This window comes from Takifugu rubripes, chromosome 10 (assembly GCF_901000725.2).
Source record: "Takifugu rubripes chromosome 10, fTakRub1.2, whole genome shotgun sequence".
Classification (NCBI taxonomy): domain Eukaryota; kingdom Metazoa; phylum Chordata; class Actinopteri; order Tetraodontiformes; family Tetraodontidae; genus Takifugu; species Takifugu rubripes.
Genome location: NC_042294.1, coordinates 1,719,219 through 1,745,741, shown reverse-complemented (window position 1 = coordinate 1,745,741; position 26,523 = coordinate 1,719,219). Strand labels below are relative to the sequence as shown.

The following is a 26,523-nucleotide window of genomic DNA, read 5'->3' as shown; positions in this document are numbered from 1 at the left end:
ATATATACACAAATATTTCAAAACACAAAAAACACAATTAAATCCTTTATTTTAGGAGAAGTCTAGAAAGTTAAAGCTTGTCGACTGGTTTTAATAACAGGCTCTACATTTCAGCCTTCCCATTGAGGCACAGTTCATGCTTAGATATTACAAAAATACTCTATTTCCTGTGCGGTCATTAACATTTAATTGTCAGGGATAAAAGTCACCTGACTCTCAAGTTGATGTCCACGTCAGTTTCTGTAGCAGCCAGTGATTCTGTTATTCCACATCAGAGGTGTCAGCCAAAGAGACATTGTGAATGGATGTCTGTTTTTTTTAAAAATGTTTCTACATGCGATGGATGTGGTCGCAATCCACGAACTGCTTGAGGTTGTGCAGGTTGTCCCACCATTTGAAGAGGAAGGTCTCAGCAATGAGGCTGAACCAGGGGGTGATCTTCAGTTCCTGACGCTTGGCTTTCTCCAGCATCTCCTTCAGCTCCTTTTTACTAACATAACAGTGGCTTTTGATCTCGTTGGGGTCAGGATTCAGGTCCACGTTCTTTGAAGGGATTCAAAAAGAGACGACATCACCGAGAATCTCGACATAAACAACCACCTTCCCTGACATTTTCTAATACGCTGCACACTTACAGTCTGTTACGTGAAGCATATAGAGCATGTTAAAGCAGTTACCTTCTGCATGAAGAGGATGTAGTCGATCTCATGTTCACCCCACACGCCGTCTGACTGTGCTTTGTAGTGGATCCTGGTCAGGTATGTCATTTCATCGGGTGTCACCTGAGAGGTCAAGACAGGCGGTACAGTAATCTTATCAACCACTAAAGACGCGCCTGCATGCCGACACGCTCACCTGCTCCATGGGGATGCCGAGCTCGGCTTTGAGCCTCCTCTGAGCAGCCCTCCTTACTCCGATTGCATCTTTCTCCTCCAACTCTCCATCAGTGTGTAAAGGATGACTGCAGCACGTGTTTGTGAAACAGCCTACACACACACACACACACGGTGCTTAGCCTCTTGTTGGGATCCACAGTTCAGAGTGGATCTGAGCACTATTTTGGGCCGTTTCAAATCTGGGACATTTCAGGATTTGTCACTGACCTGGAAACGTGATTTTGGCATCGGACCTCTGTTGTAAGAGCAGCTTCTCCTCGCTGTTGAAAATGAAGACGCTGAAAGCTCTGTGTAACAATCCTGGTGATACAAGCAGACCCCAGTAAAGAAGACAACTTGAGGGAACAAAAACATGCATGTAAAGATGAGCAGAGACGGCATTAAACCTTTGTCGATGTTGGAGTTAAGGTGGCAGTTCTTCTTGGTGTCGGCTCCGGTCTTGTGGTCATTTTCATCAATAAGGATGCACATCTCAGACAGAAGCTGCACCTGCTTCTCATCCAAGTGTTCCGTGTTTATCTCAGGCATTCTGAATGTGGCCTGTCTCTGTCTCACCTCACTGCAAACACAATGGACACTTTGTAAAAGCTACTATATAGACAGTATTCTTAACGTCTCACTTCTGTATAATAAGTCGCCTGTCAATTATCACATTTCAAAGTCTGTTGTAGGAAAATTTGTCTGCTCTTGAACAGCAAAATAACTGGAAATGTAATGCTATACTCAACAGGACTTTTTACACTTGAAATGCTAAAAATATTGGCTAGATCAAATATCAAACAGGAGTCTTTGGAGGCGCAAAGGTCAAAGTTCCTCAAGAACATCACAAATGTGAATCATTTGACCTATTATTAATATTTCATGAACATTTTATTAAGTTCATAGCTTTTCCAGTTATTTTGTTCAGACAGATAAACGCCGACTGTCTCTTTACAAATGAATAAGAACCGAAGCTGACATTGTTTACAAAGTTGGCTTCTGTCAGCGTAAGAATGTTCTCAGGCTTTCAGCAGCCATCTTGTACGTAAAACAAGAGCAGAGATACCTTATTAATTTATGTTTTTTTAAATCATTTTTTTAATGTTTGGTTTTGTTTTCAGTTTTGTTCAGTGCCTGGTTATTTTAGCTGAGTTCTAAGAGCATTAGCCGGAATCTGTCAATGAGGCTTATCTCCAGCGTGACCACCCAGCCATTGAGACAGGACGCGGTTGCAGCGCAGCTTACCTGGACGCAGCTCTGTCCCAGCCGGTGATGATCGAGCAGCTCGGTCGCAATGTGATCGGTGCAGCTTTACCTCCACGGTACATCCGGTACATCCGGAGCCCCGCCCACAAAGGCCGCACCATCGCCTGACCAAAACACAAGACCAATCACAGGAAAAGTTACAGCGGATGGTGGGAAAACCAGGGAAGGATTTTACCGAGTCCGGATCGGAACATGTGCCGTGCCCCCCCCCCACCCACACACACACACACACACACACACACACACACACAACGTGTTCCCTGTCTGGACCCGCAGTTAACAGACATAATTGACAAATTAACACTGTTCCCACTTTATAAATAGTTGATTTATTAAATATACAGTTGACATTGATAACTTGTCCTGTTTTTAGACGTCTTAGTGTGTCGTTTGGTTGCCTCTGCAGTAACTTTTGAGTGAAGCACTAGTTTTATGTCACCTGATCCAATTAATCGATGGCTCAGTTATTGTTCTCAGAATTGCCTTTAATTAATTAAAGCATTGCTATAAAAAGAACTGGGCACTACATTAAGAATATATTATATGATTGTATGATAATTTAGATGCCTAAATCTTTTGCGTTGAGTGGTTAAATAGGTCCCAGTCCAGAAAGTCCATTACCCGTTTTTCGGGAAACATCAGACAGGCACGCGCCATCAGACCACTGCAAAGCACAACTCGCGCCACCCATCAACTCGACTTAAGTACGAACGGTTGCCTCCGTGTAGGGCATACAGATAAAGCGATTAAACTTTAACTATACTTACCCAATAATTATGTTGGGTTTCAGTCAGATAAATCGGGTGTTTTAACCGAGATTAAATTGGAGCTACAACGATATCGCACATCCTAGTTCTGCAGTCGAACAACCTAACCTGACTCCCCTCTGCTCTGGCCACAGGATTCTATTGGTCGGTCGGTGTCGGCGCGGCAGCCTATTGGCTATCAAATTTGGTACAGACACCATGTGATACGGAAGTAAGTGCAGCAACAAAATAAGTGATGTGTCAAATTTTACATTATTCGGGATCTTTCTTGGTTACTGCTGTAGATTTTTAAGGACACACGCGGACATTTCCTTGGAAGTTAAAATCTGACAAGGTCATTTTTTCCTCCCCACATACACTATGAAACGCTGTAGACCAGAAATGTGAATATGTGTATAGGCAAAGAAAGTGGTGAGCTGTGTGCTTGGGAGCTAGCTTGTGCTAACATTTAACATTTTCGATTGCACTCTTTAATCCGATATAAGACGCAACTGTGACAGTAGTAGCGGTGAGTGAATCTGGCATTTCGCACCATAAAATGCTTTGTTGTTGTGCGCAAGCTTGCATTATTTATTTATTGCTGTGGTTATTGAGCTGGACGCGTGTGGGAACGCAGGTCCTGAGGCATGTTAATGTACATCAAGTATACGTATTACTTACTTACATACTTACCCAGTAAAATCTGGCGTATTCTGGCAAGTTTTATCAACAAATGCTTGACGCTTTATCATAGATTTTTACCTGACTTTAACCTTTTATTTAGTCATCATTGATGGTTGTGTTATTTTAGCACATGAATTTAACACTAACAGTTAACATGAATGTGATATATATATAAAACCTCTGTTGTAAAACATGTTTTAGTAAATCAGAAACATAATTATTAAATAAAGATTCACACTCACACAAAAAATCTGCAAAGGTTGTATTTTTTAGTGTAAATCATGCATATACTTTATTATATATTTAAGGTGCAGAACGAATACCAAATGTTATGAAAGTAGTATCAGTGGCAACAAATCAAAAGTTTGTCAGAAATTACACTTCCTCCTTTTTTTGCTGCATACAGGTGCTGACAGCAAAGTAACCAGTGAGTGAGCCGGGTTTCTTTTGCCCCGAAACTCAGGTAAGACCAAAGCAGGGGGCGGGGCCTCTCACCAGGTGGGAGGGATGCCTGGAGAGGGCGGAAGCACCAGCGGCTCTGCCTTGGCCGGCCGTCACCCTAAACAGAAGCGCAAGGCTCACAGTTTATCTATCCGGCGCACCAACAGCACAGAGGAGAGACCTCTAGGCATCCTAAGAGGAGATATGCTGGAGGGACAGGTGAGGGACACACACACACACACACACACGCTCTTCTGGGGGAAACAATCCAATGTTTATATATGCAGGTAACACTCTGATTTATCAGATCTCCTTTAAATCATTTGGATTTTCAGTTGTGTTGTGAGGCTGTTGTTTCTTAGAACAGTACCGGCTGGTTGAGCAGCATTGTTTATACTTTTTAACTGGTATTTTGACATAGAAGAGTCCATGTTACAGTGCATTTATGAGATTTATTTCCTCTTGTAAGAAAGTTGTGTTTGTTAGCTAGCTGTACTATGTTATTATGGATTAAAGTGGCTTACCGTATTTTGTATTTACGTTTTAATGCTCTTTGTGGTCTTTTCAGCCCTGAAATAGTGCCGATCTACTTTAAGTTGTTTCTTCTTTAGAAAAAAAAAATCACTGTCTTCAAAAATTCTTCTTCTTCTTCAAAAATCAACATCTTCAAAGTTGTGCTATATAATATCTAGAAAAAAACAAAACAATTTGAGCTTATTTCTAGCAGCATTTGCCTGGGCAGTTTTTTGTCAAATGCACACTTTGAAACTTGTGTTCTAAAATAATAAAGGGCCTACTGTTTGATCAGGAACATCCTGGTTGTTAAGCTTTGGGAGTTGGCTGTCGCCTGACTATTGATCTCTCGGATATTTCTTGCTTTAAAAGGTTTCAGGTGTTCCCACATTGTCTTCATATCTGAGGAGAATCAATGGGAACATTGTACAATAGCATTTGTAGTAAAATGTAATGATAAATAGTACAAAAAGATGTGGATAGATAACAAGTGCAGTAGAATGAAGCACATCTTTTCAAAGGAGGTTTAACGTGCCAAAGTGAATTCAGAATGTAAAGAAATAGCAACTAAACACTTGTATTACAATACACTTCTTTTTATCTGTATCTAGTAAAGAAAAAATTCTAAAACAGCAGGCCTTGATTTGTCCAGAGCTGTTTACTTTCTCTTCTTGACAGTGTCATTGAATTACCATCCACTCAAACTAGGGCTCAGTTTACACCGACCTGTTGTCTCATCAAGTTTTAATATGCCCCGCTTGTCCGGGTCTGATTAGTCTTTTCAACAGGTCTTTTTCATACTGCCACTATGTGCCACGCTGTTTCCGTTCCCATTCTGTCCTGACTGGAGTCCCTCCTGCTTCATGCTGCACCATTATTTCATACCTTACACCTCAAAATCCCAGTACTCTGCTGCTGCTTCTGTCAGAAACGAGCATTGAGTTCACAAAGGCTGACTAGTGTTTGCCGAGTTATAAAGTGTGGACAAATGGGTGTGACAGAACGATCAGTTGCTTGACATCACTGCGGTTAACTGTTGGGAGAAAGAGTAACAGGAGAGGGTTTATTCTCTCGTCTCTCAGGCAGACCAGAGAAACACACAGCAGCTCTCAAGATGAGCTGTCAGACTCAGCTTTTGCCCTCCATTGTTTCCCTGACAGCCTTTTGCCCTTGTCGAGTGTAGACTGGTGGTCATCTGATATGAATTCATCATGGAGGTAAGTCAGGCACTGGTGCTTGACTGGTCTCAAACTGGTTGTGCGGTAGTTAGTTTGTAGGTCGTAGAAGTTCGACAGTTGTTGTGAATGAAAAGTGTCACCTCTGTCGGCCACTTTTGCTTTGTCTTGAAGTAGTCTGCAAATAATGACTTGTTCTTAAATGGAATATATATGTCAGGTGTTACTGTAAACATGTGTTAGTTGATAGTTGTCATGCTGGAAGGTTGGATTTTGCTGTCTTTTGAAGGAGTTTTGATATTTAGATCACGAACACCACTACATATGATATATTATCCCGTTGTCGTGTGTGGCCTCTCTAATAGTTCCCACCTTGTGAAAATGAGGTTTTACACTTGTAGAACTGAGTAATTTGAGTAGTTAGAACAATGTTCTGCGTTAACTTTGTTGTCGTTGATTTTTGTTGTTGTTCGTGTGTCCAGGACTCCAAGCTGCCCCTTTCCTTACGGAACAACCTTCTGGACCTGTTCAGCCAGATTGAACGCGAGTTTGAAAACCTCTACATCGAGAATATTGAATGTAAGTGGCTGATGAAGACCGTCAGCGGCGCGAGCGCGGCTCCCCGCATCGATCGTCAGGTGTTGATTAACCGAGCGGCATTTGCTCGCCGATGAACCGCCACTGTGCTAACATTACAGTGCGCCGGGAAATTGACTCCCTGAATGAGCGTTTGACTGGGGATGGACAGACTGTTGAGGGGGGAGATCCCAGCAAGGGAGTCCTGAAAACAAAAGGTGCAGTATTTTCTCCTCAGGCTGCCTTTGTAGAGTTAACCAATACTCCTCTTTGTTGGATTTAAAATGTTGTTATGCTGTCATTAATAAATCACCTGTCATTAATTATTTACAACATTTGGGAACAGGGTTTTTAAGATCGTTTATTGATTCAGTTTTATGTTTACAGTGGCCAGATAATGTGTGCAAAGCTTTTGGAATTTCATGGGGGGGTTTGCATTTTGTAACCGTTTCCAGCTTCTGTAACCCAACAGGCACATTCTTCTTGTGCAGGGAAAACCTAAAAAGGTTGAGCTGTTTTTAATCAGATTAGCTGTAGTCCACTCCTAACTTCATTTTCCTTACAAGGTATGCTAATACTTGAAGCATTTTTGAAGGGGGAGGGGGGGGGGGGGTCATTAACTCAGACGTTCGCTCATATTTCCAGTCTTGAGATTTTATGGTTGTTCTCAATAACAGAATGAAAGATCAGAATTTTCTGCCAGGTACAATCATTTTCTCAATATCCTCGATGAGATGAACATTGCTGTCGAATTAATGAAGAAAACCATGAAATTCCTAAAGGTCCACATGCTTTTTCTTGATTTCAATCCCGCTCTGAGCAACATATGTACAGAACCAGAATATCTTTCAGTCTATTCAGGACAGGACATGTGTACACAACCATCTGCATCTTTGCTCTGGCATTAAGTCAAACTCCAATAAATATAGTGTGAGAACCTTAAATTAGTGTGCAGGTCAGGTCATTAGTACCCAGAGGTGAGGAATTGTGATGTATATGTGACAGGATGATCTCTTCCAACTAAACAAATGAAGCAAATAACAGCCAGTAGCTCAGGAACACACAAGGTTCAGACTTGCCTCCTATTTTCATGTTGTTGTTTGTGTCTCCAAAAACAGCCAGTCACAGCACGAGCCAACTGTCACAGAAGCTGAAGACTACCTATAAAGCCTCAACCAGCAAGGTACGATAACTCTGTGGCTCATAAAGTAGCGTTACGCTAGGTAAAACATAGACAAATGGCCAGTTTTGACTTACGGGATTTGAGATATTGAGTTGCAGTAACATTAATAAGCCGAATCACAACGAATCCTTTGACATTGTCCTTTTTAATGTTTTGCTGATGTAGTGCTTGTACACTTTCCACGGAAAAATAGGTGGACCTTGCAACTTCAGTGTGGCCACATGGGAGTTGTGGGGCGGAGATTCATGGGTAACTTCCTGAATGCTCTGTTTGTCACTAAGAATTGTGGGGGACTGCTGTGGGCTGAGTCTGTCCTTAACTACAGTCTGACCTTGACTCCTCATCTCTTCTCTGCTCCGTGCCCTCCGTCTGGGTGAACAGCTTCATTTGGAAATACTAACAGAGTTTTATTGAGAGGAATAGACAAGTCATAACTGTAAAGCTTTTTTTTTTTTTTACAAGGAAATATTCAAGGATTTATGTTGGACCTGGACTACTTTGGCAGCCTCTTCAATCCAGAATATAGAAATACAGCAAAATACAGAATATTTGTGTGTTTTGAGAGCTCTCTATTTGTTTTATACCTGAGAGTAACCTTACTGTGACTCAACGGACGCAGTTAATTCCCACAAATGACTTTCAACGGCACTTGAAAGTCAGGCTCAAGGGAGACCTTGAGAGATTAACCTCCTGACGGAAGCACAATAAACTCTGTCTGTTGACTACACAGGTGGGATTGGGCTCTAATAATCTGCACTAACTTCATCCTCACTGACTTCAGTGGGTAGAAAGAGAGTTTACATTAAAATGTCCGTGCGCTTCGCTGCTGCCTCTAACGACGCCCATTAATCCTGCGGTGCTGTGGTCAGCTGTTGCGCTTTCAGCTGCATGCGCAGAGAAGGTTGTTGCTGCACCCTCACAACTGAAAGCACAGGTCAAGGTTGCAGCCAGCAAAGGCGTCTCAGCAGGCGCCCTGGGTGGTCTTATCTGAAACCAGATTTTAATCTATATATGTCCAATTTGTGGCGCCAAGTCTTAATATTTTGGCTGTAGTAGTGACGTTTTGTTAGTCTTCAGTCTGCGTTGATGAGAGTTCTTTGACCTCTTCTTGGTACCATTCATTTTGGCTGGTTGGAAAAGTGCCGAATGTTCCTAATAGTGATTCTTTTTATAGAGATTTAGTGACTGATGATCCAAAACGATCCGAGAGTTTTTGTGCGGCAGCCTAAAGGGAGGCCAACAATACTTAGGGCAACAAGCGGCAGATATTTCCTCTCTGATGATCATATTTAGTGCATACATATTTAATATGCAGCCTTCTTTAATCTGAGTTTGATCTTTAATCTCCGTCCTCCCTGCTCAGATTGTATCCAGCTTTAAAGCCACCACAGGATCTCGAGCTTTGTGCCAGCTGCTCAAGGAGTATGTGGGGCACAGGGATGGAATCTGGGACCTGAGCGTTGCCCGAACTCAGCCCGTGGTACTGGGGACGGCCTCTGCAGGTTCAGCTGTTGTTTTTCTGGCTAACTAAACATTTAATTATCTTGCATTATTAAACGAGAGTAAAACATCATGAATGAAGCTACCGCAGTTAATATATTACTGATATCAACCTCAGCTCAGTGCATCCAGATTTAGGGGTTTTATTGTGTCACGTTCTTCCCTCACAGATCATTCAGCTCTGCTGTGGAGTATAGAGACTGGGAAATGTCTGCTGAGGTATGCTGGCCATGCAGGATCAGGTAATAATATCAAAGGCTCACGCGTTTCTAAACTGTTGCTGTTGTTTTGTTCACTGGGACTGCTAACATGAAGTTTATGCTAGCGTCTTGTTCCTGTAATAGTAATAATACAAGAATAACAAGGAAGAATTAATCGGGTTTTACGCCGTTTGTGCTTGGAACTGGCGGGTTTATGTCCTGTTCTCATCTCGTCCCTGTTGTCCTCCTCACAGTCAACTCTATCAAGTTCCACCCCACGGAGCAGATGGCCCTCACAGGTACCTACTTGACTTCTGTCACTAATCCGTTCCTGCTCTGTTGTCTCCAGCACTTAGTTTTCTGTTGATCTGACTATTTGCTCTCCGTGTGTCGATGTTGCCCCCAGCCTCTGGGGACCAGACGGCTCACATCTGGCGCTACATGGTGCAGCTTCCTGCCCCCCAGCCTCCACCAGATGTCAGCGTGAGCGACTCTTTCCTGTCCTTCTGAGGCAGTCACTCTATCATGGAGAATTTCAGAGGACATTACAACATATATTCACACAAAATGAGTTTTTGTTCCTGCAGGTATATGGATGAATAGATAGAATTGCTCTGTCTTGTGTGTCGTTCACCCGCAGGCGCTGTGCGATGACGACCAAGACTCTTCGGATAGAGAAGAGGGGGAGGTGGACGGCGAGGGGCTTTGTGAGGTCCCCACCGTTAGGGTCGCTACAACGACCCTGAAAAGTCACCAGGGGGTTGTGATCGCAGCTGACTGGTTGGTCGGAGGCCGCCAAGTGGTCACCGCTTCCTGGGATCGTGCTGCCAACCTGTACGAGGTGGAGACGTCTGAACTGGTTCACACGCTGACAGGTCAGTAACCAGTATTACTTGGTAGACCTTTATACATTTGTTGTTGGAAAAACAATGGAAAACTTCCCAAAAATCAATCGGGCTTATGATCAACCCGCAAAGGCACTGAGATTAAGATTTTTACAAGCGAGGTTTTTTTAGTTGTAAACCAGATCACTCAGATAACCGACCAGAGGAGATGAACAGATGATTAGCTTCAATTGATAAGTTCGGTCAACACAAAAGGCAGAAAAAGGATTGCCTGTTTTTCTTAAAAATGTCTTCCACACAGGTAAAGATGTTGATATAATCATAGCAACCATAACACAGGTGCAGTGAAGATGCTCCTGTTACGGATGAATGTTTGGCTTTGGTGATTTTGAGGGAAATCTGTTATTGTGTGCTTGTGGTCAGGACATGATCAAGAGCTGACCCACTGCTGCACCCACCCTACCCAGCGTCTGGTGGTCACTTCCTCCAGAGACACCACCTTCAGGCTGTGGGACTTCAGAGACCCGTCCATCCACTCTGTCAACGTCTTCCAGGGGCACACAGAGTGAGTCTGACCCTGTGCTCCGTATCCTGGCTGCAGTCTTATTTTAGTCCACAGGGTGGTGCTCTAACATCTCCAAACTCTTTCTGAATGTTTCTTCAACTGAAATCTTTTTTTCTGTGCACCATTATTTTACTTTTGCTCTAAGCTAAATCCTCTGTTTGCATCTCATTTACAGAGAACTTCTCCTCGCTGTCGTTTCTTCAACATTTTCCCTCCACTCTCTCTCCTGTTCATTTATCTCTTTCTTTTGTGTTAATCCTCCACTCCTTATAATTTGCCACTTGCACATGCCGTTAGCACTCAGCTGCAGACGTTCATTTCAAAATGGTGATTGTCAGGCTCGCTTGTGCCTTTCGGTGGCAGCTCTCTTTTAAAACAAGTGTGTGTGTATGTGTGTGTGTGTGTGTGTGCGCGCGCGTCCGCTGGCTGGTCTTTGATTGCAAGTGGGGGTGGGATTACATAGAACTCATTATGTCCGATCCTAACATGTATAATTCCTGCAGATCCACTTTAATTCTCTGTCATAGACAATTGCTGTAATGAGATTAAGCTGCAGTCTTTCACAGTTAACAGCAGCCCTCCTCTTTTCTCTCTCCTCATCCCTCTTTCTTTCCCACAAGGCCATCCATGGGGTGAAAAGTGGGAGCTTGTAGAGACGTGCTGCTCCGTCTGAGACAGCTAGAAACTCTCAAACAGAAATATAAAATCTGAGAGATGTTTCAGAGTAAAACTTTCAGCTCTCAGTGATTCACCGAGTGAGAGTTTCCGAACAAACCGGTCATATAAGTCAGTAAATCAATTAATTTAAAAAGAATATTGTATTGAGGGGTGGTTAAAGGACTGGTTTGTTCTTCATTGGTGATGGTTTTCCTCTGCCTCTTTAAATTTGCTGACATGTTTGAAAGTCTACAGAAATACTGGCTTATGCCTGTGGGTGGACGTGCGTTATAGTGTTTGACTTTGTGACCTTACACTAGACCCACATCAGTACTTACGTTTGCCATTTAGTTATTATTAACTCTGATTTTACTGAGCCCATTTAGTAACAGCAACATTATGGGCAAAATTTCTAGGATTTGAGTTTACTTGTGTTTTAAAATCTAGAGTGTCCAGCTCCCGGAGGGCAACAATCTAGCTGGGATTTCTGTTTTTCCAGGCATCTGTGGAGGAAGTGGAATGTTTCATTTTTTCCACGAAGTCCCGCCCCTCTGGTTTTACTTTACTCCCAACTGACGCCTTTATGATGCGTATGTGTGTTCCTGGTTTGCAGCACGGTGACATCGGCGGTGTTCACGGTGGGTGACAACGTGGTTTCGGGAAGTGACGACCGCACTGTCAAAGTGTGGGATTTGAAGAACATGAGGTCACCCATAGCAACCATCCGCACTGACTCAGCTGTGAACAGGTAATATACCAACCCTAAACTACAAAGTGTAGCAGTAATAAGGTCACATCCGAGGTTTTATTTCGGCTACGGCGCTATAATTTTAGTGAGACGATGTTACGTCTGGCTCCTCTTTCAGGATCAGCGTCTCCGCCAACCAGAGGATCATCGCTCTTCCACATGACAACCGCCAGGTCCGACTGTTCGACATGAGCGGCGTGAGGCTGGCCAGGCTGCCACGCAGCAACAGAATGGTGAGAACCGACTGACTGAGGAAGCGACAGCCCGAGCGCCCGTAAACTGAGCCATTGCTTGGATGTGTCGTGCAGGGCCACAGGCGGATGGTGTGTTGCACAGCCTGGAACGAAGAGAACCAGTCGTGCAACCTGTTCACCTGCGGCTTCGATCGCCAGGCCATCGGCTGGAACATCAACATCCCCGCCTTGCTGCAGGAGAAGTGACATCACTGATCACGCAAACACTGTATTCTGTCTGGCGCTCACGTGTCCACTGAGGCCGCGCCGCTCATAGTCGACCCTGTCACCTATTTAGCATGAAATGTGATGTTGTTACACTGATTTCTTTTGGTCATTTTTAGCCTTTTGCTGTACAAACGTTTGACACCAGAGCTGCCACTGATGTTTCGTTACGGTCGCACGGTCACACAGGAGAACGGCCTGCTTTTTCAAACAATCAATTTTAAAAATGTGACGGAACAATTGGAGCAGGTGCAGATTCTCCTGAAGCCACCTGCGTTGCAGGCTGAGTTGTGGCGTCTTTTCCGGTGACCAGTAACTGCTCCGTGTAACATTTTTTAAGTCATTTTAGTCCCATGTGCTCCTTTGATGAAACCAAACATATCATATCAAGGCCTGCCATTTTACCTGTGCAGTGTCGTTCAGGTGTCTTAATATGTTTTAAACATGTCAAGTCTTTCTCACTGACATTTAAAGCCGCTCTTATTTAGCCTTGACACCTTCAGTTAGGCATTAGTAGGATCTCTATATTTGTCACGGTGTAGGATTTTGTCATTCTGCCTTATCCTATATTTACAGAGGGATTCCTTATTCCATCTGTCTGAGGCATCAGGAGCAGAACCGCGGTGCACGACTCCAGCCGTTCTGTCCCTGGTGCCTTCGTAGGTGTGTAAATGTATATGACAGTCTGATGTTTGCTGTATGTTGCAGATTATTGAGCCACATTTGTCCGTGAGCCACCCATCACTGGCCTGCCGTGTCCCAGAGTTTCATTCTAAAAGGTCACCTCTGTCCTCAGCAGCAGCCTGTCGGTGCTCTCGCCTTATAGTATTTGCACTTTGCAGTAAACCCTCGGTCTCGTATTTCCTCGTGCGCCGTTTGGTGTAGAACAACAAAGCTTTTGGGTGTGCGAGGGTCGCTGGTTAATCCCGATAACGTAGGCAATCACCAGAGTGAAGACTGTTGCTGTCTTGGCGACCAGAGTATGACTTGAAAACACAAACCTCTTCGTGGGAGCTGGAATCTGCCTTTTGTTTCCGCTTGTGCAATATCCTGAACGCGAGAGGGCGCTGTAGCGTTGGACTCTCAGTGCTGTAGATTAATCTGTGCTTGTGCGACCCACTGTGAGCGTCCTCAGCTTCGCCAGAAGTTCTGTAAAACTGTAGATTCTGAACCCGCGTCCATCTGGAGGTGTACTGAACTTGTTTTAAAGCCTCACTGTTGCATCACACCGTGCGTTGGCCTCATCCACCCGGGCGTCCGCCTGCATTTCCCCAAATCCTCGTGAAATAGTGACGCGTGTCCGAGCACAGACCTGACATTTTCCCAGGAATCCTTCGTACATCCATAGATATGGAAAGCAGTCTGAATTTAGCTAAAATGTTTGAAATTCTGTGACTGACGGCACTGAAAATGCAGATCACTGTAGTCCTGTTCCTGACGTGATCTCCTTTACACGCATCTGTGATGGGATCATGATCTCTGATACTTCCCAATTAAAGGTGTGCTCTCCTGTCCCGTGTCTCCTTTTGTCTCTTGTGTCAACATCTGAACTGTTGGGGCCAATATTATTATTGTTATTATTACTATTATTATTATTATGTAGATTACGTAACATGAATACCCTTTAGCTGTGGTCTCCATATTCTCCATATTTAGAAATAAACAAAAACATACACAAACAGGAGTAAAAAGAATTGAAGAAATAAATGATTGGAGATGATTTAAATACTGATGGTGAGTCTGGTGAATGTTCTCAGATTATTTTAAATACCTACTGGTACAAATGTTAACAATAAATTGATCTTAGAGGGAATTAGTGATCTTGAAGATACATCTCCTGGATGCACTGGGACACATCATCATTGACGTATCCTGGGTTCATAGGGTGTTTCGGGTCTCACAACATCATACACCCTCGCCCAGGCGACCCAGCCGGGGTGATCAAGACCCGGCTTGTGTCCCAGTAGTAACCCACGGATCTGCCCTTTTCAGCCACAGCCACCTCGAAGCCTCTGAGATGATGATCATGTCCGGCCATAGAGATGTTGTTAATTCATTAATTTATCCAGTCCTCAATACAATACATATATATATATTCTTTTTAAATTAATTGATTTAATGACTTGTTTGTTCAGAAACTCTCATTCGGTGAATCACTGAGAGCTGAAAGTTTTACTCTGAAACATCTCTCAGATTTTATATTTCTGTTTGAGAGTTTCTAGCTGTCTCAGACGGAGCAGCACGTCTCTACAAGCTCCCACTTTTCACCCCATGGATGGCCTTGTGGGAAAGAAAGAGGGATGAGGAGAGAGAAAAGAGGAGGGCTGCTGTTAACTGTGAAAGACTGCAGCTTAATCTCATTACAGCAATTGTCTATGACAGAGAATTAAAGTGGATCTGCAGGAATTATACATGTTAGGATCGGACATAATGAGTTCTATGTAATCCCACCCCCACTTGCAATCAAAGACCAGCCAGCGGACGCGCACACACACACACACACACATACATACACACACACGTTTTAAAAGCCACCGAAAGGCACAAGCAAGCCTGACAATCACCATTTTGAAATGAACGTCTGCAGCTGAGTGTTAACGGCATGTGCAAGTGGCAAATTATAAGGAGTGGAGGATTAACACAAAAGAAAGAGATAAATGAACAGGAGAGAGAGTGGAGGGAAAATGTTGAAGAAACGACAGCGAGGAGAAGTTCTCTGTAAATGAGATGCAAACAGAGGATTTAGCTTAGAGCAAAAGTAAAATAATGGTGCACAGAAAAAAAGATTTCAGTTGAAGAAACATTCAGAAAGAGTTTGGAGATGTTAGAGCACCACCCTGTGGACTAAAATAAGACTGCATCCAGGATACAGAGCACAGGGTCAGACTCACTCTGTGTGCCCCTGGGAGACGTTGGCAGAGTGGATGGACGGGTCTCATGTTGCCCCACCATGGTGCCAAATGATCAGTTATTAGTCACTCATCACTTCCTGCTTCTCGTTATATGGTAAAAGTAAAGAAAAATGGCTTTCTGACAGCCACCTGTTCACAACTGCTCAGTAAACAGCAACACAGCTGTCTGTTGGGAATTTCTAGATGTTTAATATGAAATGAATCAATCACATCACCTGGCTATACCCAGTTGAGACGTCTCCATCTTGTACAGGTCGGCAGCACCTCCTGGGACAACTTAAAGACCCTCTAAAGTCCAACACTACAGAGGGACAGAGCAGTTACTCAAGCTGACATCTGATAGAAGCTGGGGGGCAGGACTCTGCCCCACGTAGCTCCAGATGTGAGCCGTCTGGTCCCTGGAGGCTGAGGGGCAACAGCAACACACAGACGGGTGATATAAAGGTCAACAGAGAACTGCTGCTAGTCAAGACAGTCAAGCTGGATGTTTGATCACATCTTGGGTGGCATGAATTAATTTTTGGGGAATTTAATTCAAAGGTTCTTTTAAGAATAAAAATACATTTGGTTTTGAACTCCACGCTCACCAAACCAGCGTGACCTCGGATTCCTCATTTTCACCTTCGGCCCCCGCCGCTGGGTATTGTGCTGCCACCTAGTGGTCGCGTCTATATCGAAATCTATCGACTTTATCGTGATCAGAACAATACCCACAAGTCCTTGAGGCAGAGCCCACAAGAGCGCTCCAATGTGTAATTACTTGCAGGGGGATTAGCTACATACTGTAAAACAAGACCAAAACAAATGATTCCCACAAAATAGATGAATAAATACATACTTCTACTAGTACTACCACTACTAACATTAATGATAATAATGACAAAAGTTAAACACACCAGCGCAGTTTGCATTATACGTCGACTGTTCTAATTTTAATAGGTCCTCCAATTAGTTTGAAAATAATTAGAACTGTGGATTCCGTGTTTTCCATCAATAAAAAACAAAACATCTTCTTTGTCGGCCTCCATCGGGGCTGCAATTCCCTTTCACAGACCGGAACCTCCCAACATGAATCGACTCAAACATCTGTGTTAAAGTTATAAACACGAGCAGCAGATATTCTTTGGTGGAACAGTCTGGCGTGAGTGAGCAGTTTGGTGCTGTAGCCAGAAGCCTCAATACTCAAACCGGTAAACTGGAGGCCATCAAAATGAAGCAGAATCATCTGCAGAACCTGGAGGCAGACATCATCAAATGGAGCGGGGACTTCTACAAAGATCACATCTGTCTCAGATTCCAGCTGCTGGATAAGAGCCTGATAACGTTTATGGTTGAGGGAAGAAGTTCAGGTCGTCTCCTTTGGAAGTGTGGGTGGAAATATTGGAGGATGTTGGGCTTGTCTTCATTGAAAGGCCTGGATCTCTTAAAGCCATACAATTTCAGCTGGCGTCCAAAACTCGAGGAGCTGGAGTCTTCGAAGCCATTCAAAGACAAAAGCTGCTTCTCCATTAGATCCTTTTTGATGATGATCCCATCACCTTGTTGGTTCCAGACAATGGTGTCAATGTCACCGTCATTGACCAAGCGCCTCAATTTTGTGGGGAAGATGTTTGCGTTCAGTGACAACTGCATTTTTTGCATTTTCTGATTCTGATCTGTGAAGAGAAAAACATTCACTTTATTGCCAATATGCTAGCTTAATGTGAGTTTTGAATTCAAAAATGGAATTACCTTTTTTCCTACATTTTTATCATATACCAATGTTATAAGTTGGCTTTTATGGTCCGTGGAAACAAAAACTTGAAAAGTTATAAAATGATTTTGAAGAAATTTTCTGCAAATCCATTCATAACATGGACAATTTCAGTGAATACTGAAAAAAGGCTAAAATAGGCTAAGGTGATTAATTCTGGAGAGACTTTGACCTTTGAATCCCCAACAAAGGTCGCATACCCCCCCCCCCCCCCCCCCCCCCACACACACACACACACATATATATATATATATATATATATATATGTTGTGATACTGGTTTGGTTTCTGTGTGTTTGGGTTGTGCCCGAGGGAAGTCCTCTACGCGACTACCCGCTGGACTCCTCAATCCACTCCCCATCCCAGTCACACATCGCTGTGGATTTCGTTACAGAGCTTCCTCCAGCTGCCACCGGACACACCACCTTCCTGAATCTGGTTGACCAGTTCTCAAAGACAGTACATTTCATCCCTCTCTCTAAGCTTTCTAATGGAATTTCAGCACATTGACATAATAGGTGGCCTTATGATCAGAGTCCCTATTTTTCAATTTTTGATTTTTTTACATCTACAACACATACTATCATGATAAAGCCTACTTCTCTTTGATATTAAAGTCATTGATCCAAGTTCAAAGCCAAGCGCCCCTTGGCTCCACCCAGGAAGTGGTAATGTTGGAGTGAGAAGAGGGCTTTTAAGTACCGTATTTTCACAACCATAAGGCGCACCGTATTATAGGGCGCACCTTCAATTAACGACATATTTTAGAACTATTTTCATACACAGGGCGCACCGTGTTATAAGGCGCATAGCATAGAAACTGCGTAGTGCCTGTGGTTTCATGACGCATTCACTAGATCGAGCTGCGCTAAAAGGAATGTCAATAAAACAGCCAGATAAGTCAGTAAAAATTTATTAATAGAATACAAACCGGCGTTCTCACAACTCCATTCACTCCCAAAATGAATAAACAGAATGAATAAATATTATTTTTCCCCGAGTGACGTAGTGTTTTCGCGTAACACAGTTCGTTTAATAACAGCAAGTTATAACAGGCAGTGCAACATTTTTACCACAAGTGGATAGTGGAGTTTGATAAATCTTCGATTTAGTGCAACATTTTTATCACGTAGTACCGCTGCGGTAAATTAAACGTTATTGCAAACACAATATACGGTAACTCGAACTCTCGAAGTAGTGCAAAGCAATAGCAATATAACAATAGCAATATAACAACGTTGTTCAAACGGTAATGTCCATATTCACAGTATGACCAGCCTTGTTAAGTTGTAAACACACAAAAGAAACACGTAAAGCTCACTTTATCAGTTCATTCCTCATCCAGGAATCCCTCGAATTCCTCTTCTTCGGTGTCCGAATTGAACAGTTGTGCGAATACGGCGTCCAACATGGCCGGCTCCGTCTCGTCAAAGTCGTCATCAGGGTCAGTGTTGCTGGTGTTGTCTGGCATTTCAGTGACAATCCCTGCCTTCCTGAAAGCTCGGACCACGGTCGAGACTGATATATCAGCCCAGGAGTTTACGATCCACCGGCAGATAGTGGCGTATGACGCTCTGTGCTGTCTCCCCGTCTTGGTGAACGTGTGTTCGCCTTCCATCATCCACTGCTCCCACGCAGTTCGCAGTCTAGCTTCGAATGCCCCGTTGACACCAATATCTGGCGGCTGGAGTTCCTTTGTTAATCCACTTCTTGCTTTGTTTCCTCGGAAGCTCCGTTGAGTCTTCTTTACCTGGCGCAGGTCGTCTTGTTGCTTCCTCCACTTCCGCACCATTGACTCGTTAACGTTAAATTCTCTTGCTGCTGCTCTATTTCCGTGTTCAACTGCGTGACTGATAGCCTTCAGTTTGAACTCTGCGTCATAAGCGCGTCTCTTGCAAGGAGCCATTTTGGGGTCTTTACAGACAGAAATGGTTTGGGACTGAACTAGAATTCCTATTTATCGCTCTTACTGCTGTTACTTCGGCCACGCCTACTGACTACGGTAGCCGCGATTAACCAATATTACCGTAATCCATACAAAAGGCGCACCGGGTTAAAAGGCGCACCGTCTATTTTTTAGAAAATTCTAGGCTTTTAGGTGCGCCTTATAGTCGTGAAAATACGGTACAGGGGAAACATTGTCTGTTCACCCAAATCAGAAATGTTAGTATTTTAATATCCAAATATTGCCACAAACTGGTTGGGTGCCATTATAAGCAAATGAGAGGATGTGTTGTGTGAAGAAATAGTTGTCAACAAATTAAGATGAACAAAATGAATGTGTGGTGTTTTGTCTGGATACATGATAGTTGGCTGTGTGGCTTATTCCTTCCAGAACCATGAGTGTAGGTGTTCTGGATCACAGTGCAATCAGCCTAAAGGACCAAAGTATCAACACAATCACACTTTAGAATCTCACAACTGCGCTGCCTGAGAGCCTAAGCCTTTTTGCTCGCCTTTTTGTGCTGGAGCTCGTATGATCGTAACGGGAGGCACACTCAATGAATACAATTAGTGAATACATTTCCAAAATAGAAAGAATTACACTATTTCTTTTGTAGTTTAAAAAGCCACATTCAGATCTCGGGCTCGGGGACAAAGGTGGATTGCCAGTAGTACGTTCCCATTAGTAGAGGGGGAAAATCACATGTGTAAATTAATTAGGGTTAGGGGTTAGGGTGCTGATTGAACCCAAAAAGAAATGCCTTTATAACAAGTACAAAAGTATTGACAACAGTGTCAGGGCACATCTTAGCTTCACCATCTAATACTTGTTGTTAGGCTGCACAATACATTCAGTCACAAATAGAACATAATAACTCTACAGATTTTTACACTTCAACCATATTACAACTTGAATTTTAAACTTTGGTAGCTGCAACCATGTCTGTTGTTGGACATTATTCAAAATGTCTGTGTAGATTCTCAATCATCCAGGTCATTGTATCCAAGGTAGTTTTCTATGTCAACTGGACTGGGTTTCTTCTCTTGAAGACGTTTCGCCTTCTATCCAGAAGGCTTCTTCAGTTCTGAAATTGCTGGGGAGAGAGCTTGAAAATATATAGCCCCTGTGGACCATCTGCTTGCTAATGATCTGGGTGGTCACCTGAGAGTCGTTAGCAGGGTCGCTGGTTGGGTCATTCACCTAGTTTCTGTTGAGGTGTCTCCCCTTTGTCTGCTGGATCACGTGGTGGTGAGTCACTGGGTCTCCTGGAATGGTGGTAATGTTTGTTTTGCTGTTGGAAGGAGTGGAGGACTGCATTGTATGTGGGTGATAGGAAGTGCCTCAGGCCACCACCTCTGTTTAAGGATGGTTTTTCCAATTTGACATGGATAGCTTCCTTGACACCCCTTTCAAACCAGTGGTCTTCTCTGGCCAATATCCATACAGCGATTTTCAGAAGCCTTCTGGATAGAAGGCGAAACGTCTTCAAGAGAAGAAACCCAGTCCAGTTGACATAGAAAACTACCTTGGACATTGTTCAAAGTCCCAGAGTCCGTTCCTTGAACAAGCTGGAAGCTTCCTTCTGTTGCAGGTGCCATGGCCATTCTTAGACTTCCATAAAATAAAGGACCCCCGTTTAGATAAATTAAAACAGCCCCCTGGTGTATTATGCTGTTATTCAGGCATTGCACATTGATCAGCTATCTCTGTATTTGGTCTGGGGAGATCTTCCACTTCCATAGATAATTGTCTTCACTCCCCCCCAGATGTGTCTAAGAATGAGGTGCATTTTTTTATGCACCACACTAGTCTGATCTTGAGAGTTTTGTCTCTGGGTAGATGAGTTTACTCATGAAAGCATCTATATAGAAAATACACTCCCATTCTAATCAATAGCACTTCTGAGGGCCAGTGCCGTGTGGTATCTCTGGATCATCCCAGGCACTCAGTGGTTTCAGTAGTTCCAGTATTTAAAAGTTCAACAGAATCTATAGCATTACTGTAGATTAGATTGTGCTCCTGAGGTGAAAGATCACCGAGGGTCCAGTTGCTGTTGCTGCCTTGACAGAGAAGATGTCCTGTGGGAATGATGATATGCTGTCCCTTGAGTAAACTTCTGCCTTGTCTCATTTTGAGACTGCTCATCCTCTTCTTGTGCTCTTCCTCCTCTAACACAGCAATAATTTCCTCCCATTGTTCCTTACTCACCTTCCTCCCTTACACTTCATTTCTCTTGGCATTGCCATCCGTTCAAAAATGGCTTTGTACTTGCAGCCTCTGGTTTCCTAAAACATTGTCTCCCACAATTAGTAATTATTTTTAATTTGCTTTCTGGGCCCATAACCTCTTGGTGCTGTGTGACAGCTTAGCAATTTTGCCTGTCTTTTCAAATTATGTCAATATCTGGTGGACCCCAATTAACACTGAGGCTCTTAACTTCCTATAGGTCCTTAGCAGTGTATTAGCATCCCGGGGACGAATTGTGGCCCTGCAGTCTTGCATAGGTTGTAGTTGTCCAGGTCCTCCATAATCTCGGTCAACTGTAGTGCTTGGTCAGTCCTTCATTCCTCATGAGATTGGCTAGTTTCAGTTTACTCATCAACAACAGCATTTAAAACTGTTACATTTATAAAAATCATTTATTATCCTATATATCTCACATCTGAGCAAATATATCATTTTTGTATAAATGATTATATTCTGGTTTTGCAAAACAGAAAACAAAAAAGTCTCTTTTTTCACAGACATGTTCACACATGTGCTAAACAAGCAACCTGCGAGCTGTTGGTCATCTTAGGAACAAAGCAATGAATTGTTGTGTCCCCAAAAGAGTGTGCCATTACATTTATGATGTTTCCATGAGTTTTCCACATCACCTGCAAAAGACTACAGAGCAGTTCAGAAGGAAATTCCTGTCATCAAAACTCAGCAAAGCACCCTGTCAGCTTGATGCAAAGTGGGCTCAGTTTACCTGGGAATGCACAACTGGAGGTTGGAATTATGTTGCAAAAAATTTTTTATTCTGCAATCGAAGCAACACAGATCCAGATTCAATATCAAGAAGAAAGAGTTAAAAATTGCATCTGGCTTACCTGCTGGACCTTACATTCCATTGAGGGTCTTGAGAGGAGATGCAACATCTCCTGAGCACACTTGGACTTTTTGAAGTGCATTATGGGGTTTTTAGCATGTACTATATGCATATGAGTCCGTATATGATTGTATTGAGGGTCGTCTTGGATATTCATTTGGAGATGGTGAATGACTTCTGTCTCACTTAATATGAGTCTGTGGTCCTTGTCTCAGTGTTGGGGCAATTTCCAACCACATATTCTAGAGAATACTAATTATACACAATACCCTAAGTCCACCTACACCTTTTGATCATAGCGCAAAGGACATAAAAAGTTCAAATCAATCATCAATCAATCAATCAATCAATCTTTATTTATATAGCGTCTTTTACAATCAAAATTGTTTCTAGGTGCTTTACAGAATCCCAGAGCCTGGACCCCCAACAAGCAACAGTGGCAAGGAAAAACTCCCCTTTCACAGGAAGAAACCTTGAGCAGGACCAGATGGCCATCTGGGTAGAGAGAGAGAAGAAGGGGGGCGGACAGGTAGAGGAGAGAATAGGTAGGAGAGGAGAGGTAGAGCTCTTAGAGATACAGTAATCATTCTTAATTATTATTCTTAATAATAAAGAATTACAATAGTCCAGCCTGGAAGTAACAAATGCTGTGCTGCACTAACTTTTCAACATCATGCCACATCAGTAGTTTCCTGATCTTTGTGATGTTTCTCAGGTGAAAAAAGGCACTTCTAGAGACTGTTTTAATGTGTGAGTTAAAAGACAGATTTTGATCAAAAGTTACTCCAAGATTCCTCACAGAGAGACTAGATGCTAATGAGATACCATCTAGAGTTATAATGTGATCTAATCTATTCCTGAGAGGTTCAGGACCCAACACCATGACCTCAGTTTTTCCTAAGTTAAGGAGAATGAAATTTGAAGACATCCAAGACTTTATGTCTTTATCACAGGTCTGAGGCTTCACTCTGTCTCCTCTGGTTTCATGGATAAATAAAGCTGAGTGTCATCAGCATAACAATGAAAATTTATCCCATGCTGCTGAATAATGTTTTCTAAGGGAAGCATGTACAAGGTAAAAAGGATTGGTCCAGGTACAGAACCTTGTGGAACTCTATGGCTAACCCCATGGACATGGGCAAACTGGTATCTATCAGATAAATATGTATAAACCAATTCTAGTGCTGTCCCTTTAATCCCAATCACATGTTCCAGTCTCTGTAACAGGATGCTGTGATCAACTGTATCAAAAGCAGCACTGAGGTCCAGCAGAACCAGCATAGAGACCAGTCCATGATCGGAAGCTATGAGAAGATCATTAGTGACTTTAAGAAGTGTTGTTTCTGTGCTGTGATGAGCTCTAAAGCCTGACTGAAACATCTCAAACAGGCTGTTCGAGGTGCTCCAGTAACTGAGTCACCACCACCTTCTCAAGAACTTTAGAGATAAAAGGAAGGTTGGATATCGGCCTGTAGTTTGCTAACACATCAGGATCCAGTGTCCATCCATCCATCATCCATCCATCCATCTGCCCGCCCGCCCACCCACCCACCACCCATCCATCCATGAAAAGCTGTAACTTAAGTTACGGTGACCAGCTGACAGCAGGTCTCTTCCTCTCTGCTGTTGTCGTACGCGACGATACTCAGATTTCACTGAGCAGCAGCGCGACACCAGCAGAGAGAATATACTGGAGCTTTACCTCCACGTCCTCATCCATCAGATTCCGACTGGCTGGCCGTGACGAACCACTGTGGCAAATTGTCAATTATGATGTTTATTGTAGCGTCCTCAGCCTGGGGTTGTGGAAGGGTGGGGGGCTGCTGAGGAGACCCAGCCCTCTGCTCTCCATTCTTCCCTAAGGCTAATTTGGTGTCTGCTCTGTATGACACCTGCCACCGAGCCTAACACAGATAACCGCGGTGGATTTCCCCTGAGAGGGAGCAGCGAGCCGCGCTCGGCCTCTAATATTGGTCTGGATGCTCCTGAGGTCACCACCAAGCTAATGCTGGAGAAATGATGGATCCTGTGAGTGTAATGGATCACAAGATGGCCCAAGACAAGCTAAAATGACAAGAATTAGTGGTTTTTATTCACATATACAGTACAAACATTCACTTTTGATCCATTAATGAAATGCAATTTATAATACAGAGCAGAGCAGCATGTCTTCATAGACTTTAATTTACATCATATTTAGACATTTTAAGGGTTCTGTCACATCTCTGTTCACATCTTTTGTACATGTCTTTACATATGTAAACGCTTTGATACAATATTGCCACTCAGACATGCCTTATGTATAGATATTATTTTATTTCTCAAAATAAATCTGCTCATCTGTCTGTCCAGAGTCCACACCGCGAATGAATGGACGCAGTCTGATTGTGCACCCAAACCAAAAAAAATAGATGTGCTGCATTTGGATAAGATTCTGATGAGATCACGCTGATTCTGGGTTTTCAGCACTTGGTTAAGATGTAAACAAAGGATCTGAGAAAGGAATCCGACCTCCGCTCAGACCAGACCCTCAGCAGAGCCCGAGGTTCCAGCTACACTGATTTTGTATTTCATTTTATTGTTTTAAGTGCGAACACGTATATGGTGCATTCTAGGTGGGAGAAAAGGGACTAATATAAAAGGACTAATGCCTACAAAACCTTGAGATCTGTTCTAGTCCCGCTCCAGATTCCGAAGAGGAAGAGGAAGAGGAAGAGCATCAGTAAATGTGTGAGTGGACGCCTCACCATGTTGAATTTTCCTTTTCATTTTTTTGGCTCCATCAACTTTATCGTACATTTTGTCTGCAACAGTTTCATTTGGACATATTTTTCACACACACACACACACACACACACACACACACACACACACACACACACACACACACACACACAGACTCATCTCTTAGCAACACAAGCAACAGCCTAGACTGAACCAGAACTGGCCCAGATGCTGCTCATGTGGGTCTGGTCCAGAATGTCTTCACAACTTCTTCTCTGCTTCAGTCAATGACAGAAACACGCCGCTAGGTGTCACTCTTGCTGCTTAAATTTTACTGCCTTCCGAGCCACGCTGGTCATGGTGGTGCTGCTGGTTTGTATGGATCGACTCGACCGGATCGAAGAAAACACAGGAGAGATACATCAACACAGACAATGACCATAATGGACGTTGACATGAAACACCCGGCATGAAAACGGGAGCTACATCCGTACTGGGTGAGGTCACAGCTGTCTCCATTTCCGCCACTCATCCCTTAAGGTTGCGTGTGTTTAAGCGTGTAAAACTCTGGATATTGACTATTAACTGCTCAGTGTGGTCGCGACCGCAGACAGAGCGCACAGGTCGATCAGGTCAAGGAGGCCTCGCTAACGAGCCTCCACTCGTTCTGCACTGAGACAAACTTCAATTTCATAGGCTAACCTGGCAAAACAAACATTAGCGTGAAAGGGGGAAAAAGGGGGACGCGTCCCTCCTCCATCGTCCAGCTGACGTGCCCTGTTTTCTGCTCCTGGGAGGGGTGAAGAGGGGGCGTGTGAACCTGTCGCCATGTTGCGTTAACCTTCGCTTTGGCTTGAAAGGCGGGGGGAACTGACAAAAGAGAAGTGAGAGGAAAACAGGAGGAGGACACAGAGGTATGACAAGGAAAATAGGAAGTCAGGGTGATTCGGAAATGAGGGACAGTTGAGGAGGAGCAAAGGTTCTCTCTTCCTCTCCCCTTCCTCTTCCTCTTCCTCTCCCATCACCCTGACAGGGCTGATAATTGGACGTGGACCTGTCTCTCTCTCTCCGGCTGCCTCTGTCTGTCCGTCTCTTCATCTCCTGTGGCTTGGCTCCTCAGCAGGAGCCTTGGGGCCCAGAAATAGCTGATGACAAGATAGCGCCTGCCTTTCATTCTGACTCAAGGTTACCCCCACCCTTCCCTGATGGCGGAGGGGTGGGCCGCCTTTTTAGGTGTGTGCCTGTTTTAAAAAGTCTCTTTTCTTAGGAGAAACCGTTTGTTGTGTCGTGTCCGTCAATCTGCCCGGTCGACCTTCCCTGAACGCGTTTGGATGGGGACGTGCCCCAGGAGGACACGTCACTCTGACGACATTTGGGTTTCCATGACAACAATAGCATCAACCTTCCACAAGATCTGCAGGAACGTTTGACTGTGACATGTTCCGTCGCGATCAGGACAAACTGTTCGCATCTTCCCGAAGTTTTGGAGACTCAAGGACTTCTGGTGGCGTTTTACGAATTTTCTGTGTCAAAAACATGGTGATTTTACAGCAGTTGCTAAAAGTGGAGCTACAGCTGTGCTCCATTAAAAAAATGTCTGGATTTTATTTTTTTTAATGTTCCACCACAGCGTTGTACCTGGTGCATAGAACGGCTCTGGTGATCCA

General features: G+C 43.6%; 3 protein-coding genes across 10 annotated transcripts in view; 1 reads left to right on the top strand and 2 right to left on the bottom strand.

The window, feature by feature from the left end:
* Positions 1 to 28: 28 nt before the first annotated feature.
* On the bottom strand, positions 29 to 3,047 carry idi1 (isopentenyl-diphosphate delta isomerase 1). Of its 2 annotated transcripts, XM_029843016.1 has the most exons (8): positions 2,909 to 3,047; positions 2,121 to 2,245; positions 1,283 to 1,455; positions 1,104 to 1,196; positions 856 to 986; positions 678 to 782; positions 314 to 543; positions 29 to 226 (listed from the first exon to the last, which is right to left on the bottom strand). In XM_029843016.1, exons 2-7 carry the CDS (start codon positions 2,240 to 2,242, stop codon positions 331 to 333), a joined length of 837 nt encoding a protein of 278 aa, XP_029698876.1. In that variant the 5' UTR covers positions 2,243 to 2,245; positions 2,909 to 3,047; the 3' UTR covers positions 29 to 226; positions 314 to 330. The 2 variants fall into 2 exon arrangements, with proteins under 2 accessions (XP_029698876.1, XP_003967897.2); XM_003967848.3 differs by having other exon boundaries at positions 29 to 543.
* On the top strand, positions 2,786 to 13,945 carry LOC101078020 (WD repeat-containing protein 37-like). 6 transcript variants are annotated; one of them, XM_011607782.2, is made up of 16 exons: positions 2,786 to 2,845; positions 3,043 to 3,119; positions 3,978 to 4,231; positions 6,183 to 6,279; positions 6,399 to 6,494; positions 7,395 to 7,459; positions 7,625 to 7,708; positions 8,823 to 8,961; positions 9,130 to 9,201; positions 9,414 to 9,458; positions 9,566 to 9,636; positions 9,800 to 10,034; positions 10,428 to 10,569; positions 11,840 to 11,974; positions 12,093 to 12,207; positions 12,283 to 13,945. In XM_011607782.2, the coding sequence occupies exons 3-16, from the start codon at positions 4,079 to 4,081 to the stop codon at positions 12,412 to 12,414; spliced, it is 1,581 nt and encodes a 526-aa protein (XP_011606084.1). In that variant the 5' UTR covers positions 2,786 to 2,845; positions 3,043 to 3,119; positions 3,978 to 4,078; the 3' UTR covers positions 12,415 to 13,945. The 6 variants fall into 6 exon arrangements, with proteins under 6 accessions (XP_011606084.1, XP_029698869.1, XP_011606085.1 ...); XM_029843009.1 differs by having other exon boundaries at positions 9,566 to 9,642; XM_011607783.2 differs by lacking the exon at positions 7,625 to 7,708 and having other exon boundaries at positions 9,566 to 9,642.
* Positions 13,946 to 24,945: 11,000 nt separating this feature from the next.
* Positions 24,946 to 26,523, bottom strand: part of adarb2 (adenosine deaminase RNA specific B2 (inactive)) — a 112,029-nt gene continuing 110,451 nt past the window's right edge. For both annotated transcript variants that reach the window (XM_029843003.1, XM_029843004.1), the window contains exon 10: positions 24,946 to 26,523. This exon is cut by the window's right edge and continues 445 nt beyond it. The gene's annotated coding sequence lies outside the window, so the exon portion shown is untranslated.

Excerpts from the sequence above, each read along its gene's own strand:
- idi1 (XM_003967848.3), bottom strand. The coding sequence starts at position 2,242 with ATGGTGCGGCCTTTGTGGGCGGGGCTCCGGATGTACCGGATGTACCGT. Across the intron at positions 1,197-1,282 it reads TAACTCCAACATCGACAAAG|GATTGTTACACAGAGCTTTC; the intron begins GTTTAATGCCGT and ends TTGTATCACCAG. Across the intron at positions 783-855 it reads TCGGCATCCCCATGGAGCAG|GTGACACCCGATGAAATGAC; the intron begins GTGAGCGTGTCG and ends TTGACCTCTCAG.
- LOC101078020 (XM_029843009.1), top strand. The coding sequence starts at position 4,079 with ATGCCTGGAGAGGGCGGAAGCACCAGCGGCTCTGCCTTGGCCGGCCGT. Across the intron at positions 6,495-7,394 it reads GGGAGTCCTGAAAACAAAAG|CCAGTCACAGCACGAGCCAA; the intron begins GTGCAGTATTTT and ends CTCCAAAAACAG. Across the intron at positions 7,460-7,624 it reads ATAAAGCCTCAACCAGCAAG|TGCTTGTACACTTTCCACGG; the intron begins GTACGATAACTC and ends TTGCTGATGTAG.